This window comes from Heterodontus francisci, chromosome 10 (genome assembly GCF_036365525.1).
Source record: "Heterodontus francisci isolate sHetFra1 chromosome 10, sHetFra1.hap1, whole genome shotgun sequence".
Lineage (NCBI taxonomy): Eukaryota > Metazoa > Chordata > Chondrichthyes > Heterodontiformes > Heterodontidae > Heterodontus > Heterodontus francisci.
Window position 1 is genome coordinate 104,357,582 of NC_090380.1, and position 17,029 is coordinate 104,374,610.

The 17,029-nt window shown below is 44.4% G+C and overlaps 2 protein-coding genes across 12 annotated transcripts in view; one reads left to right on the top strand and one right to left on the bottom strand.

The window, feature by feature from the left end:
* The window catches only part of LOC137374698 (interferon-induced GTP-binding protein Mx3-like), a 51,298-nt gene extending 38,082 nt beyond the window's left edge, over nucleotides 1-13,216 (bottom strand). Inside the window, exons 1-6 of one of the 3 annotated variants that reach the window (XM_068041217.1) lie at nucleotides 13,054-13,215; nucleotides 12,573-12,629; nucleotides 10,884-10,969; nucleotides 9,780-9,972; nucleotides 8,136-8,273; nucleotides 3,434-3,588 (exon numbers count right to left, since the gene is read on the bottom strand). In XM_068041217.1, coding sequence (XP_067897318.1) covers nucleotides 3,434-3,588; nucleotides 8,136-8,273; nucleotides 9,780-9,972; nucleotides 10,884-10,952 — 555 coding nt within the window. In that variant the 5' untranslated portion in view covers nucleotides 10,953-10,969; nucleotides 12,573-12,629; nucleotides 13,054-13,215. Of the gene's footprint in view, nucleotides 1-3,433; nucleotides 3,589-8,135; nucleotides 8,274-9,779; nucleotides 9,973-10,883; nucleotides 10,970-12,572; nucleotides 12,630-12,758; nucleotides 13,020-13,053 lie in introns of those variants that run through there. The other 2 variants (XM_068041218.1, XM_068041219.1) reach the window with 2 other exon arrangements.
* Nucleotides 12,061-17,029, top strand: part of LOC137374696 (interferon-induced GTP-binding protein Mx3-like) — a 62,307-nt gene continuing 57,338 nt past the window's right edge. For 7 of the 9 annotated variants that reach the window (XM_068041207.1, XM_068041212.1, XM_068041208.1 and 4 more), the window contains exon 1: nucleotides 14,473-14,626. The gene's annotated coding sequence lies outside the window, so the exon portion shown is untranslated. Of the gene's footprint in view, nucleotides 12,332-14,472; nucleotides 14,642-17,029 lie in introns of those variants that run through there. The other 2 variants (XM_068041209.1, XM_068041210.1) reach the window with 2 other exon arrangements.

The window sequence follows — 17,029 nt, forward strand, 5'->3', positions numbered from 1 at the left end:
CATTTATTCCTGTTTTTCTTAAATCTACAAATAAATCTCTGTGTTCTACTGAATCAAATGCCTTATCATAGTCAAAAAATTGAAGACCAAGAAATTGAAAAAGTGACTGAATACAAATATCTGAGTCAAACATTAAAGATGGAGGATCGTACAAATTAAAAGGTACAGAGTAGGAGTAGGGCAGGATGGAGTTGTTTTGGGAGATACAGAGATATTCTGTGTGATAAGAAAATAACACTGGTAATAAGGAGGAGGGTATACGATCATGACATTTGGGGTGGAATCATGGACAACTACAAAATATATAGAACAAAGATGATGAACAGACAAATGTTACACATCTCCATTCGTGATAAAATCCGGTGTAATGAAATACGCCAGAAAACCAGAGTTAAGGAGATCATTCAGAAATAATAGAAGCCAAATGGAGATGGATGGGCATGTTGCTCAAAGAAATGAGAACAGGTAGACCAAAAGGCTAATGGATTAGCAGCCAAGCAAAGGAAAAAGAAAAAAGGGGGAGACGGAGAAGAAGCTGGAAAGATGACATAACATCATACCTAGGAACCACATGGGTGAGAACAGCAAGGGACAGAGATAATTGGAAAGGCATGAGAAGGGCTACATTTCATCCTACAGTGGATAGATACGGCCTAAATGATGATAATGATGAAATGTAGCAGCCAATTTGTGCACAGAAAATAATTAAAACGGCTAATGGAATGCTGGTCTCTCTATCTTGTGGACTAGAATACATGGGTTTTAATTGTGTATTAATAGTATTTAATTCTACGCAGGTGGTGGGTATTAACTTGGGATTCACTTGTGGCCCTATAAATAGACACAGACTTAAACTGTGGTTGTTGGCTAGGAAGTACTTGCTTGTAATCTGTAATGGTGTAAATAAATGCTTACAAAAGTGTGTAAAGATTGGCTTTAGTTATATCCTTCACCAACTGGCTTTCTGGATTACAACAAAGGGGTAGAAGTCATGCTCCAGCTTTACCTGGTTAGACAAATGATCTCATTGAATGGTAGAACAGGCGCAAGGGGCTAAATGACCTGCTCCTGCTGCTGTGTTCCCCAAACCGGAATATCAGAATGACCAAATAATCTGGTTATTTTTAAAGCTGTTGGTCAAGACACCAGAAGATCTCCCCTGCCCTTCTTCAAAATAATGGGACCTATTACTTCCACCTGAGAGAGCAGATAGGGTCACAGTTATCTTATCTGAAAGACTGCACCTCTGACAGTGCAGCACTCCTTCAGTACAGCAATGAAAGTGAGAATGCTACCACTGAGCTACATCTGACATTGTGAAGAAAAAGTGGAAAGTAAGAATGAGGAGTGAGCGAGAAAGGGCCGGACATAAGAGGAGTGAGCAATGGTCAGATTTAGGAAAGCGGGAAGAAGAGGTGAAACAGACAAGAGAAAAAATATAAGCAAGGCAAAGAGGCGGGAATGGGACAAACAAGTGGAATGAAGAGTGAGGGGGCAGATGAAGCTGAAGCAAGAGAGAGGAAAATCAGGGAGGAGAGAGGAGGATTAAGAAGGAAGAACAATGGGTATGAGCAAGAGACTCTTTGAGGTACATAGGAACAGGAGTAGGCCATTCAGCCCATCGAGCCTGCCCTCATGGCTGATCATGCACTTCAATACCTTTTTCCCACACTGTCCCCATATCCCCTTACGCCATTTGTATTTCGAAATCTGTCGATCTCTGCTTTAAACATACTCAATGACTGAGCTTCCACAGCCCTCTGGGGTAGAGAATTCCAAACATTCACAACCCTCTGAGTAAAGAAATTTCTCCTCATCTCTGTCCTAAGTGGCTTCCCCCTTATTTTGAAATTGTGTTCCCTGGTTCTAGACTCCCTAACCAAGGGAAACATCTTAGCTGCATCTACCTGTCTATCCCTTTAAGTATTTTGTAGGTTTCAATGAGATACCTCTCATTCTTTGAAACTCTAGAGAATACAGGCCCAGTTTCCCCAATTTCTCTTCATAGGACAGTCCCGCCATCCCAGGACCAAGTCTGGCGAATCTTTGTTGAACTCCCTCTATGGCAATAATATCCTTCCTAAGGTAAGGGGACCAAAACTGCACACAGTACTCCAAGTGCGGTCTAACCAAGGTTCTATACAATTGAAGCAAGACTTCACTACTCCTGTACTCAAATCCTCTTGTGATAAAGGCTAACATACCATTAGCCTTCCTAATTGCTTTTTGCACCTGCATGTTAGCTTTCAGTGACTTATTGACGAGGATACCCAGGTCCCTTTGCATATCTACACTTTCAAATCTCTTACCATTGAAGAAATACTCTGCACCTCTATTCCTCCTACCACATTTTTCCACATTATATTCCATCTGCCCCATTCTTGCCCACTCACTAAGTCTGTCCAAATGCCCTGGAAGCCGCTCTGCATCTTTCTCAACACACATTCCCGCCTAGTTTTGTGTCATCCGCGAACTTAAAAATACTACATTTGGTCCCCACATCCAAATCATTGATATATATTGTGAACAGCTGGGGCCCAAGCACTGATCCCTGCGGTACCCTACTAGTCACAGCTTGCCAATGCAAGAATGACCCATTTATTCCTATTCTCTGCTTCCTGTCTGTTAACTAATCCTTAATCCATGCCAGTATATTACCTCCAATCCCATGTGCTTTAATTTTGCTAACCAATTTCCTGTGGGGGATTTTATCAAAAGCCTTCTGAAAATCCAAGTATGCCACGTCCACCAACTCCCCTTTATCAACTCTGTTAGTAACATCCTCAAAAAATTCCAACAGGTTCATCAAACATGATTTCCCATTCATAAATCCATGTTGACTATGCCTATTCAGATTATTATTATCCAAGTGTCCATTTATCACATCCAAGGGCGGCACAGTGGTGCAGTGGTTTGAACCGCAGCCTCACAGTTCCAACGACCCGGGTTCAATTCTGGGTACTGCCTGTGTGGAGTTTGCAAGTTCTCCCTGTGTCTGCGTGGGTTTTCTCCGGGTGCTCCGGTTTCCTCCCACAAGCCAAAAGACTTGCAGGTTGGTAGGTAAATTGGCCATTATAAATTGTCCCTAGTATAGGTAGGTGGTAGGGACAGGTGGGGATGTGGTAGGAATATGGGATTAGTGTAGGATTAATATAAATGAGTGGTTGATGGTCGGCACAGACTCGGTGGGCCGAAGGGCCTGTTTCAGTGCTGTATCTCTAAACTAAACATTAGAATAGATTCCTGCATTTTCCCGATGACTGATGTAAGGCTAACAGGTTTGTAATTCCCTGTTTTCTCTCTCCCTCCCTTCTTAAATAGTGGGGTGACATCTGCGACCTTCCAAATTGCAGGAACCGCTCCAGAATCTATAGAATCCCTTATATTATGATTGGTGATTGTTCTCCTGTCCTGCTGTTGGTTTCTACATTACCTGGTCTCCAATATCCTGTGGCTGGTTACCGACTGCCACTCTTGCAATTCCTGGTAGATCAATTAATGTTAGGTCAGGGGCATTGCTCGACTCCACTTCCAGACTGATCAGCTCAGAGCTGATTCCAAGGTCCTTTCCAGCCATGGTGTTCTGAGCTGTAAACCAAGTCAAACTTAGTATCAATCACGTTGCACAATTTCCTGAAAGAAATCCATAGAGCACACAAGGATAAATTGATTGTTTATTCCCCCGCTCTTCAGATCACTCGCTGTCATTTACCGTTTTCCGCCCGAGAGGATACGTAGATGATCGCAGCTCAAGACTTCTGAGAGTGACTGAAAATAAAGCATGAAGCTCTAGCCCAGGGGTCAACAACCTTTTTTTACCTGAAGAGCCTTTTTAATAAGAAATTGCTGAAACTATTGGGAAACACAAGACGAAATTTCAGCAAATTGCCAAGTATCTCCAGAATGCATAATTTGCATATAAATAAATAAAATACATGTATTGAATTTATGTATCAATAGAAAAAAATCAAAATCAAAAATCGGCCTCACTCTGAATCATCGCGTTTTTTGACTTTTTAAAATGATCATTTTTTCAGTAATGTCATGAATTTACATTTACACAAATTATAATTTAAGATGTGCAGAATTAACACAATTTTTTGACGATTGATTCCTGTGATAAAAAAAGCTAATAGCATATTCAGAATAATTTATTGGCTGGAATTGTACAGCCCCCAAACGAGCGTGCTGGTGGTGGGTTTGGAGGGGTGTAAAACTGAGTGGGAGGCAGTGGGGGCCATTCCCGACCCCCTCTTGCCCTTCTGCAATTTTGCGGGGGGTGGTGGTGACGAGAAACAGCCTGCCTGCCCCAGGCCAATCAAGGTCCTTAAGTGGCCAAATAATTGGCACTTAAGGGCTTCCTCCCATAGAACCGTAGAAAAATGACAGCACAAAAGGAGGCCATTCAGCCTGTCGTGTCAGTGCCGGCAAAAAAAAACTAGCTGCCTAATCTAATCCCACTTTCCAGAACCTGGTCCATAACCTTGCAGGTTACAGCACTTCCAGTGCAGGTCCAAGTACCTTGTAAAACAATTGAGGGTTTCTGCATCCACCACTGATCCGGGCAGTGAATTCCAGACACCCACTACCCTCTGGGTGAAAAAGTTTTTCTTCATGTCCCCCCTAATCCTTTTAACCGCCTCGTTGCGGGCCGAGGGAGGGGGGCCCTCCTGATCGGGCACCCTGTGCCCCATGGCTGGCCGCCCCCGATGCAAAAAATTCCCCCCGCCACCCTAACCGGCTCACCCTTGCCTTGCCGGGGCCCTGTCGATTGTCCACGGCGGGGCCTGGACAACTGTCCCCGATGAGACCCTAAAAACCTGCCTGTCCTTCAGAGCTGTCCTTCACCTTGCTTGTGATGGCTGGGTGTTGTCCCAGCAGTGGCTATCGCTCCAGTAGTGCTGCTGGGACTAAGAACTGCCGGCCTTCTGATTGGCCGGCAGCTCCATTCCAGCTCCTTTAGGCATTCTATGGTATTATGATTGTTGAATCCCCCACTATCAACATCGTTGGGGTTACCATTGACCAGAAACGGAACTGGAGTAGCCATATAAATACCGTGGCTACAAAAGCAGGTCAGAGGCTAGGAATCCTGTGGCGAGTAACTCACCTCCTGACTCCCCAAAGCCTGTTCACCATCTACAAGGCACAAGTCAGGAGTGTGATGGAATACTCTCCACTTGCCTGGATGGGTGCAGCTCCAACACTCAAGAAGCTCAACACCATCCAGAACAGAGCAGCCGCTTGATTGGCACCCCATCCACAAACAAACATTCACTCCCTCCACCACCGACATGCAGTGGCAGCAGTGTGTATCGTCTAGAAAATGCACTGCAGCAACGCACCAAGGCTCCTTAGATAGCACCTTCTAAACCCACGACCTCTACCAACTAGAAGCACCAGGGCAGCACCACCTGCAAGTTCTCCTCCAAGTCACACATCATCCTGACTTGGAACTATATCGCTGTTCCTTCACTGTCACTGGGTCAAAATCCTGGAACTCCCTTCCTAACAGCACTGTGGGTGTACCTACTCCACATGGACTGCAGTGGTTCAAGAAGGCAGCTCACCACCACCTTCTCAAGGGGAATTAGGGATGGGCAATAAATGCTGGCCAATAAATGCTGGCCTAGCCAGCGACGCCCACATCCCATGAATGAATAAAAAAAAGGAAGTCCCGCCCAAGACCAATTAAGGGCCTGGGGTGCAGAAAATCCCAGCCTGGCTCCCCAGGCCCAGCCAAGCCAGGCTCACCACCAACTTTTTGGCCGATGGGTGGTGCATCCCGCCCAATGAAAAATTCCGGCCATTATCTCAGCTATATTAGAAACATTAATGGTCGAAACCATAAAACCTGTTTCTTGAACCAAGGGCTTTATCTATCACCATTGTGTAGCTATATCACTCAAACAGGTTTATTTCGAGCATGATGATGTTTTTTGCTAAAATAATCATTTGAAGCCATAAAGTGCAGCATAATGATTAGCCTTTTATCCCCAGAATAAAAATACGGCTTTTACTTATCCCGGCTTTTTTCATGTTATTGTGATCCGACTGGAAAAGTTTGGGAGCCGCGGATGAGATGTTAGAGAGCTGCTTGCGGCTCCGGAGCTGCAGGCTGCAGACCCCTGCACTAGCCATTGTAACTCTCAAGCCGTTGTAAATAAAATAAGATAGTTTCCCTCCTGAAACTGGCAGGACTGACATCACTTTGGAAGGAGTAACAGGAATGCAGAGTACTGGGCTAATGGGAAGATTCTTGGTAGTGTAGATGAACAGAGAGATCTTGGTGTCCAGGTGCATAAATCCCTGAAGGTTGCTACCCAGGTTAATAGGGCTGTTAAGAAGGCATATGGTGTGTTAGCTTTTATTAGTAGGGGGATCGAGTTTCGGAGCCACGAGGTCATGCTGCAGCTGTACAAAACTCTGGTGAGACCGCACCTGGAGTATTGCGTGCAGTTCTGGTCACCGCATTATAGGAAGGATGTGGAAGCTATGGAAAGGGTGCAGAGGAGATTTACTAGGATGTTGCCTGGTATGGAGGGAAGGTCTTACGAGGAAAGGCTGAGGGACTTGAGGTTGTTTTCGTTGGAGAGAAGGAGGAGGAGAGGTGACTTAATAGAGACATATAAGATAATCAGAGGGTTAGATAGGGTGGATAGTGAGAGTCTTCTTCCTCGGATGGTGATGGCAAACACGAGGGGACATAGCTTTAAGTTGAGCGGTGATAGATATAGGACAGATGTCAGAGGTAGTTTCTTTACTCAGAGAGTAGTAGGGGCGTGGAACGCCCTGCCTGCAACAGTAGCAGACTCGCCAACTTTAAGGGCATTTAAGTGGTCATCGGATAGACATATGGATGAAAATGGAATAGTGTAGGTCAGATGGTTTCACAGGTCGGCGCAACATCGAGGGCCGAAGGGCCTGTACTGCGCTGTAATGTTCTAAAAAAAAGGTCCACTGGAAGATTGTGTTGGGAGCCTTAAGACCCTAATGAACAGTCCTCAGTATAAAATTAGCACTGGAAAAGGACTTTGGCAGCCAATGTCAGCACAGAGAGGGAGAGACAAGACTGGGGAGAACCAAAGACTCCTTGTGGGGTCTGGGTGGGAGAGCGCCTCCACTCTTTCTGGCCGAAATGCATCTCACAGCTATTTTCTTCAAACTTACCTTGACCTCCCTCTTAGGCCCTCCTATGGCTCTAGCAGGAGCTTCAACCTACTACAAAGTCAGCGTGGATGTTGCTGGCGCAAACTCATCACTGCCTCAGGCTGGGAAGCAAACTCAGTCCGATGCTAACTCCCTGTCACCACCCCCGTACCCTTCTTGCTAAGCCGTTGGGTTGAGGGAGGGCGGGTGGGCGGGTGGGGTTAGATTTGAAGCCAAGATCTAAGCTCCCAAGTTAGAACTGCAACTTGAGAAAAGTGCTAAAGAATTAACAATGGCCACGGAACCAGACCCCAGGATGAGTCCTAACGTTCAGGGCTGGGAATAGAAAATAAAAATGTTTAAAATATATTATTTAAGACTTCTGGGCAGTAGGTGAGTAGAAATTCACTGCAGGCATTGGCACAAAAAGGCGTAATCGAATTGCCGCCCATTCTATGCAGATGTCTGATATTCACTTCCACCGACTACAATGGAATTAAATTATCAGGCGCTGAGTATGACGTTCCGTCAATCCGATATTGCTCATTTTGTGCCATTGCCCAAGATTCTACTTGGTGACCCGTTACCTGCTCTGTGCTGAGCTAGCTGATCTCGATGGAGACAACCCTTGGTGCCCTATTAGCCTCAGCACTAACCAAGCTTAGGGAGGGGAGCGGGGACAAAACAACCAAGTTTCCATTTCTGTCTGCTGTCCAGTGATGGTTGCTGGTCACTGCGTGCAGTCAAGGCTACCATGTGAATAATGATCACTTGAGTGAGGTACTCGAAGGCACCCAGCAACCATGCAACTGAATCTCAGCAAGGAGCCAACACCTTCGAGAGTAGAGGGGTGGAAAGAAAATCAAGAGGAAAATTAAATGACTAGCCATGTATTAAAAAAAAAACAGTTTAGAAATATATCACCATCATCCAAGCCAAAAAGTGGCAAGCAGATAATACCAGGCTTTCAGCAGTGGGACCATCACCTTTCACAACTTCTTTATCCACTTCAGCCGGGTCTGTCAGTTCTTTCAAGTAATCCTTGTACCTGATTCGCCCCTTCCATATTTTCGCCTCTTTGGCTTTTTTCAGCCTCAGTTCCAGAGGACATCTTGTCACAATACCTGCCAGATAGGGAGAAGTGATGACCGTCAATCTTTCAATAATCGGAAAGAGGACTGAGTGGGTGGAGCAGTGGGGGTGCGGGATGGGAGATAGCACGGTGTTTCAAGTCTTTTAAAAAGTGGGGGAGGGAGTTAGAGTTAAGTTAGGCAAATCTCTCCATCCTCCACTAAAATAAGACTGATACTAACCAACAGTAAATTGATGACCACATAATTTTCTATTTACCTTCGAGAATGTAGGAAAAGAAATCAGCCATTCAGCCTTCGAGCCTGTTCCACCATTCAATTAGAACAAGGCTGATCTGTAGCTTGGCTCCATTTACCCACCCAGGTTTTGTACCTAACAAAAATCTATCAATCTCAGTTTTGAAATTTTCAATTAACTTCCAGCCTCTGCAACTGTGACATGGAGAGCTGATCCAAACTTCCACTAGCCTTTAAGTGAAGTTTTTCCTGACATCATCCCTGAATTGCTGAGCTTTAATTCTAAGCTTATGGCCCCTTGTTCTGGATTTCCTTACTAAGGGAAATTATTTCTCTCTATCTACCCCATCATCTCCTTTACTCATCTTTAGTACCTCAATTAGAACCCTCCTTAAACTTCTATACTCAAGTGAATACAAGCCTTGTCTCTGCAACTTGTCCACAGAATTTAACTCCTTTAAATTTTTCATTCTGGTGAATCTGCACTGCACCCCCTCCAATGCCACTATATCCTCCCTGAGGTGTGGCCTCCAGAACTGAACAGACCATTTCAAGTGGGACCTAACCAAAGTTTGATACAACTGAAACTTAACTTCCACCCCTATGTTTTCCAGCCCTTGAGATGTAGGCCAACATTCTATTCGCATTTTAATTATTTTTGTATCTGTCCCTTAGCTTTTAGTGATTCTAGAAAGCATTTCTTGGTGAATTTTAAGGTAATTTAAGGTGAGACATGTTGGGGTTGAGAAGGGCAACACCTTGCACTTTAGATGTCCAGTGTCAGGGTCAGTTATGGCACAGCTTAGATGATCAGCTCAGATTCCTCTTTAATAAGGTTCCTCACCCCCAATCTCAGACCAACTCTCACTGCATTACTTTTTCTACTTCCCAATCCAGCTACCTTGAGCAAAGTTGCCAATTAATGGCAGTTTAGTTCTGTTTGCGATCAGAAACTGGATCGCGTCTGCTCAAGTTCAGGTCATATAGGACCCTTTCAGCATCATTTTGATATCATCAACCTGGCCTAGATTTGAAGCCAAGCCACAGAGGCCACTAGACACCACATTTGCTCCTTTCAAAAGCAGTAACAGTTTGCTGCAATGCCTCATTTCTGATGCAAAGAATCACAATCTGTGAGCATTCATGGAATTCAACAACTCTGGTGACTGCTGTATTAGACTGGACTTGCAATGAAGGAAGCTAACTGGCCCATGTGACTCCAGTAAGGAAATAGAAGGAGTGAATAGGAGGAGAATTGAGACAGAAGGAGGCTTAGGTAGGCAACATTGGGAACTTTCTTACCGCTGCCCCTGGGAAGAGCTACTCCAGACAGTGCCTCAAGGACAGAGCTTTTCCCAGAGCTCTGGTCTCCAATCACTGCGATGGCTGGAAGAGATAGGTCCTGGTCCACACCCAGTGCTCTCAGCGAGTCAATGAGATCAATACAAGGGCGAACCTTCTCTTCATAGTGATTGTACAGCACTGCATCCATGGCCTTAGAAAACAAAAGCAAAATCTGCCAATACAGTGATAGGTTTTGCATAATGGTCAATTTCTTCATCAGGTACAGCAGTGCAATGCTAAATTACATGACAAGTAATCCAGAGACCCAGACTAACGATCCAGAAGTTCAAATCCCTCCATGGCAGCTGGGGAATTTAAATTTAGTTGATTAAATAAATCAATCTGGAATTAAAAAACATAACAGCAGTAATGGTGACCATGAAACTACCGGCTGGCCATAAAAACTCACCTGGTTCACCAATGGACTTTAGGGAAGGAAATCTGCCGTCCTTACCCTGTCTGGCCTGTTTATAACTCCAGACCTACAGCAATGTGGTTGACTGCCCTCTCACAATGGCAGGTTTGTAGAGCTGGATGACGAGCAAATGAAACACTGAAGAGATGAGCTCCAAGCAGATGCTGTTGCTTTATTAGAGGACTGAACTCCTTGCCATGTGCTGCACAGAAGGGGGTGGGGGGAGTGCATTTTAACACCTAAGAATGGTGGGGTTGGGTTTGGGTGCATAGCAAAAATGAAGTGTGACTACAACCTGGTTACTTTGTTTAACACACCATTTCCGGGTTTAATAAGGTGTGCGTGAGTAACCTCCTCAATTAGCACACCATTTAACATCACAGTTGCATGGAAATGAAGGGGGTTAAGGAATTTAACTTTCCTTTGCATTTAAGGACTCCAACACAGGTTTCCAGGAGCTCCTTCTCAACAATAGCTCTTGGTTCAGCATCTGTGCCCAGCTCAGAGAGGATTGTGGCCTCCTGCCCCCAGCCCAACACGGACTCTTTACAGATGTCCTTGCCACCAGTGCTTGCTCATGCTCACTTGTGAATTACCAAATGAAAACCCAATTGTCTAAGTAGACTCACCGAAGTGCAAGTATTTACCTTGGCGTGTGGCCGTGACTTTGCACACTCAAAAGTAATACGGTCCTCTTGATAATCGTCCTCGAACATCTCCTCCAGTTGTTGCTCTACACGTAAAGAATATGAATTAGTTGCAGTGAAGTAGAAATGCTGACAATCACAATAATTACTCTTCTGATGGATAGGCCATTAATGAAATAAAGTCAGCATGTGTTTCAGAGATATTTGTCATTCTGCCACCAGCTATCGGTGAGACCCCTGTCTCTGCAACTCCGACTGAGAGAGGTGCAAGTGGGCCACCTATCTCCAGGGCATCCTCCCTGCATCTGTGAACTAGGATATTTGTGGCAGCCCACCTCCAGTCCTCTTCCCCTCGCCCTTTATGCTCTTTCCTGCTACAAGGGGCAAGAAAAATTCTTGAGTGAGTGAGTGAAGGCCAGATATTCACTCAATGGATGCAGTACATTTCAGAAGGATTGGAATGAGTGGCATTGGTAGATGGACATAAGGTTGTGAGAAATTGCACCAATAGTGAAGGATGGGTGTTGCTGAATCAATGTGATGGAGTGTGAGTATCAATGTGAGGGAGTACATTTAGCGAGATGGGGGGAGGGATGGGGGAAAGAGGGGCAACTGCACCTCAAGATGTTGGTGAATCAGCAACTGTACTCACTTCTCCTGGCCTGCCTGAGTGATCAAACTGCTTCCTGAACTGTATCCAAGACCGGGGAACAATTCTCTTGCTGATCACCTCCAAAGCATGTCTTCTTAGTGAGTGCAGCAGGTTTCTTCCTCCCTTTGCACAGGCAAGTATGTCCGTCCTGCTCCTGTCTACACCCAGCAGTAATTCCAGGGAAGCATCATTTAATCTGGATGCAGCTGCCCTTGAACATTTGTGTACCTATCTGAAACACCTTCAAATTCCATTTCTGCATTGGCTTTTTTGTTTAAATAGCGGACTTCAGATAACGCCTGCTGTGCAGCTTAGAGTGGCAAAAGTGGGAGGTCAAAATTTATTGCCTGAGGCTGAAATTGGAGAATCCGGCCCGTGGACTTTACTTCCGTGTTTTTGGGGCACGCATTCTCCCCCCCCCCCCCCCACCCCACCACCACCACCACCCTGCCCACCCACACAACCCCGCCGATGCTCAGAACCCGCCTGTTACATTATCAGGTCCATGATCTCATAATAGGAATTTCTGTTCCGGCAAAAGGTATGATGAGGCGCTGGGCTAAATGATCTACTCCTTCAGTGAAGCGATTGTCATCAAGAAAGACCTACAACTGGCAGCAAGGAGGGCACTAGGGAAGGAGACTTTGGGAAGCAGCACCAGAGGGATATCAGAAAGCACACCAGGAAGAAGCACCTGAGGAATGTGGCCACGTGCCCGAGAGATCAAGAAAGAGTATTTCAGTATCGGAGCCAAGACAGGGAAAGGCAGCAGCATTTTCTGATTTCCGAAAATAAGGTAAGACTGCTGGAGAAATGCAATTCAGATTCTTTTCCTGTAAAATCCATTTTACTATGAAGATAGATTTTCAACAATGCTTCAACCCAGCCTGATTTTCGCAACGACTACTGGCAATTTTAGCAGATGAAGATTTAACACATTCCTATTTCCAGCAGTTAACACAAATGTTAGCCCTGCATATATGCAGCTGTATAAAACATAAGACATTTCCAGGATTTGGTTTTAAATAGTTTAATACCTTCAATAAATCAGCAGACAGAGTAATGTCTTTGCAAACTTTCTATCTTTCAATCCCCTGTTAGAGAGACAGAGAGAGAGCAACAAATAAATATTCCGAAGCACGTTTGAGTCCAGCAAAGAGATTAAGGCTGCAGTTAAACACACTAAAAAAAATCAGTAACGGGAGAATTTCCAACATGATCACCTCTGTTCCACCTGAGATGTTCCCACGAGAAAATAAAAGCCAAGTTCTAATTCTTGTAATCACAACTCAGTTTTACTCACGGGTTTAAGGAAAACGAAAAATAAAATATTGTGGTGGGGTAGGGTTAGAGAGGATTTGAAGTCTTGACAAGGGACACGTTTCGTGTTCCTATCGGTGGCTGAGATGCCTCCTAGGGTTTGATGTTCCTTCTCTGTCCCGAGATTATCAAAAGGGCAGGAGGTGGGTCTTCGAGAATAGCAGTTAGAAATCACAGCAGGGCACTGTCTCCATTTACCTTTCGCAACGTGTCCAGCTCTGACCAGGGAAAATCAGGAACACACACACACTGCTTTTAACAGCTCGTCGGCATCTCGTTTTTCTACTCTTCTCCCCCACCCCACCGCCTTCGTTTTCTGTTTCCTTTCTTCATTTGCTAGAGATCACATGACCCTTTTCCTGTCGGTGTTGTTTCGTTTCTCAGTAAGTTTCAGTTTCCTCGGCAGCAAGACCTGGTTGTGTCATATTATCCATAAAGACATAATGAGCCACCTCCCCTAACAAATCATCCTCTGAAAATGAATGTGAAGCTAGTATTAAAGAAGTAAGCAGATGAAACTGCAACGAAAAGATGCATGAAGTAAATGAACGCTGTTATAGAATTTAACCTTTCGAAAACAAAATAGCATCTCAACAGAGACCAAAAGATTGAGGTGCTCATGAGAGTAAAATAATATCTGGATGAGTTTTTTGGGGAGTGGGACTAATTGGATAGCTGTTTCAAAGAGCCAACACATGCACGATGGGCTGAATGGCCACCCTCTGTGCTGTTAACCTGGGATAATTTTTAAATACTGGGGTTAATTTTGACTAGGCGACAGCGTAACACGACTGAGATTGGATCAGCCACCCATTATACATCATTCCCAATTTCATTTCCATCGAATTCAGTGTAAAACCGAGAGAGAGGTGTATTGGGCGAGTGATCCAACAGTGCTCATATTACACTATCACCCAAAGTCAATTATTCCCACTGTGTCTGACATTAAGTTGGAGGGGACGAATCGCTCTAGTCTTGGTGTCCTTGAGTGGGTTTGCGATTTTGCAAAAAATATCAATCGGGAAATCTTTATGAACCTATTTCCAATGTTGCCAGGCACAGTAGTTCTCCTGACCATGAGGATAATGTGCAAGTACAGACATAACACAAAGATGATGCAACCAAGGTGCCTGCATCTTGTGTGCAGCTGTTCTTCATTTGTGTCGAAACACATGAAGCAACAATGGATTTCTTTTAACCGAGGCCCTATCTGGCCTTTCAGGTGGATGTAAAAGATCCCATGGCACCATTTTGAAGAAAGACAGGGGAGTTCATCAACCAATACCTAAAAAAAAATGGTCTGGCCATTGCTGTTTGTGGGAGCTTCCTTGTAACAGCAACATTTCCTACATTACAACAGTGACTATGCTTCAAAAAGCACTTCATTGGCTGTATAGGATGTCCTGAGGCTGTGAAAGGTGCTATATAAATGCAAGTTTTTTTTTCTTCATCCATGCATCTTGAAATGTATGGACAAATAAAGAAGAAAATATATCAGTTATTTTTAAAAGACTGCAGTGTCCCTTTAATACAAAGCTACGTTGCTGAAAACGCAACCATTGGGTGGGACAGTACTTGCACATGCGCTAATGCAGGCACTTCAACTGGAACGACAGCTGCCAGGATGAAAGATGGCGCTGTTCAATTTATCACAGGAAATGCTGACAATCGAAACATATGCAAATTAGTTTGGCAATACTTGGACGGAGTGGTCAGATTTTATGAGCTCTGTTAGCTTTCTATTCCGTAGTCCAGATTGATCGGGTATTAGGTAAGTGGTACAGAGGTCTGTAGCTCTTTATTCAGATATATTTGGTCAGCTAGTTGCTCTGCTGGTAAACATACATTGCAATGTTTCGCACCTAAAATGTTTCAGCGTATCTCTTAGATGTGTTATCTTTTTTTCTTTTGTCTCAATAAGTTTTGAAAAGTGTTTTTCTCCCTTTGAAGGTTACATATCGAGAAGGCATAACTTGTTGGCAAAATTGAAGCTTGTAGGATTAAAGGAACAGTGGCAGTGTGGATACAAAATTGGCTATGAGACAGAAAGCAGAGAGGCATATAGTGGTGCTCTCCAGGACTTGGAGTTAGGACCATTGCTTTTCTAATATATATTAATAACCTGGACTTGAGTATAAATAGGGCATAAAATGTCAAAATTTACAGATGACACAAAACTCGGAAATTTAATAAACTACAAGGAGGATAGTGCCAGGTTTCAGAAGGACAGACTGGTGAAACGGGCAAGATACTGTAAGACGTAACTTTTTACCCTTGATATGGTAGAGGTCTACCATATCAGATGCAATATCTGACCACATTGTGCTGGTAGTAATACTGCAAGGAGAGACTTGACTGGTGAGTGTGTAAAGCAACCAACCCGCTTCTCCCTCTCTCTCAGACTGTTCTATCTTGGCTGTCTGACAAAAGTTAAGCATGTTTGCCTAGTTTTAGCCTGGTAATGCTTAATTTAGTTCAGACCACAATACATAATGGTCTCAAACATTGCACAAGTGATGGGCCAGCCAGGAACCTTTGGTTGTGAACTCACTGGAGGAGTCAGCTTCAGGGAGAATTTCCTCATATAAATACAATTTGGGCAGCACAGTGGTTAGCACCGCAGCCTTACAGCTCCAGCGACCTGGGTTCAATTCTGGGTACTGCCTGTGTGGAGTTTGCGAGTTCTCCCTGTGTCTGCGTGGGTTTTCGCCAGGTACTCCGGTTTCCTTCCACAGCCAAAAGACTTGCAAGTTGATAGGTTATTTGGCCATTATAAATTACCCCTAGTATAGGTAGGTGGTAGGGGAATATAGGGAAGGTGGGGATGTGGTAGGAGTATGGGATTAGTGTCGGATTAGTATAAATGGGTGGCTGATGGTCGGCACAGACTCGGTGGGTCGAAGGGCCTGTTTCAGTGCTGTATCTCTAAATAAATAAATAAACAATCAATGAGCGCTCACAGATGGTTCCCGCCTGATGAGGGAGCCATGAAATGCCAAATCGCTGCCTGAAATTGGTCAAAGGAATTTTAAGATTAAATCGAGAAATTATTTTTCACACAAAGAGGGTAATTTTGAATTTGGATGAGAGTCTAAATCTGATGATATTGATTCAGACGCCCATTGTACGTCTCTCCCCATTTTCATTGATATTGTTACGACCAGGTGAGGAGGGGGGTCTCAGTCTCCCCATTCGCCCCTTCTCTTGCTTGACCCCAACAGCGTTTATCCTTTATAAAACACAGTGATTGAACTCCTGTTCCTCTAACGTGATTGCAAACGAACCAATCAGACAAGTTTTCTTGAGTTTAAACAAGAAAGAGGTAAGTTTATTACACATAACACTCTAACCCCGTTTAAATACTATACATTTGCTACACGTTCACGCACACATTCACACGAACAGCCACACACACACACAACTAGATTACAGAGGGAATCTTCTCTGAGGTTCAAGGTGATACAGGTCTCAAGATATCCAGACACACTTGGAGGGGGTTGGCTCTTTCAAAGTCAATGGGTGTAGATGGCTTTGACGACCATGTTGATAAAACCATTCTAGGTAATTCAATCACTGAGATCAAGCCATTGTTCTGGCGGAGCTTGGTGAGACTTTTCATCTCCATTTTAATCTTCTGGTATTTCAAATGTTAAATTGCAGTGCCCATCTTGGCGGCCAGTTTTTTAAAAGTTAACTTGTAGGATTTTTCCATTTAAAGTCTAATGCAAGGTTCCAACTAAAGTGTGGCTCCCCGACCCGAACCCGACCAGACCAGACGACACGTATCGGGTCCGGGTTGGGTTGGGCCCCTCTTCTGGGTCCTGCATTCGGGCTCGGGTTGGGTCAGGCTGGACGTGGACAGTGCTGCCTTGCTCCAGGAAGTAATCTTCAAATGAACGTTCAGGACGTCAAGTCGGGAAACGTGCATTGCTCTGAAATCTGTATTTTTCTTCCTGTTAGAAAATATATCTCGGTAACCTGCAGGTGGCAGCTGTGGTCTCACTACTGACGCCCTCACATGAATATCGAGGTGTAAAATGCTCAAAACGCATTTACCCCAGCAGCTCACAGCATGCCGGTCTCACAAGTCTCTTCCACTAGATGTTTCATTTAGCCCGCTTTAGTGCATGTGTGTGTGTTTTTAAAAAATAAAGCGGTTCTCTGTCCTTTTAAA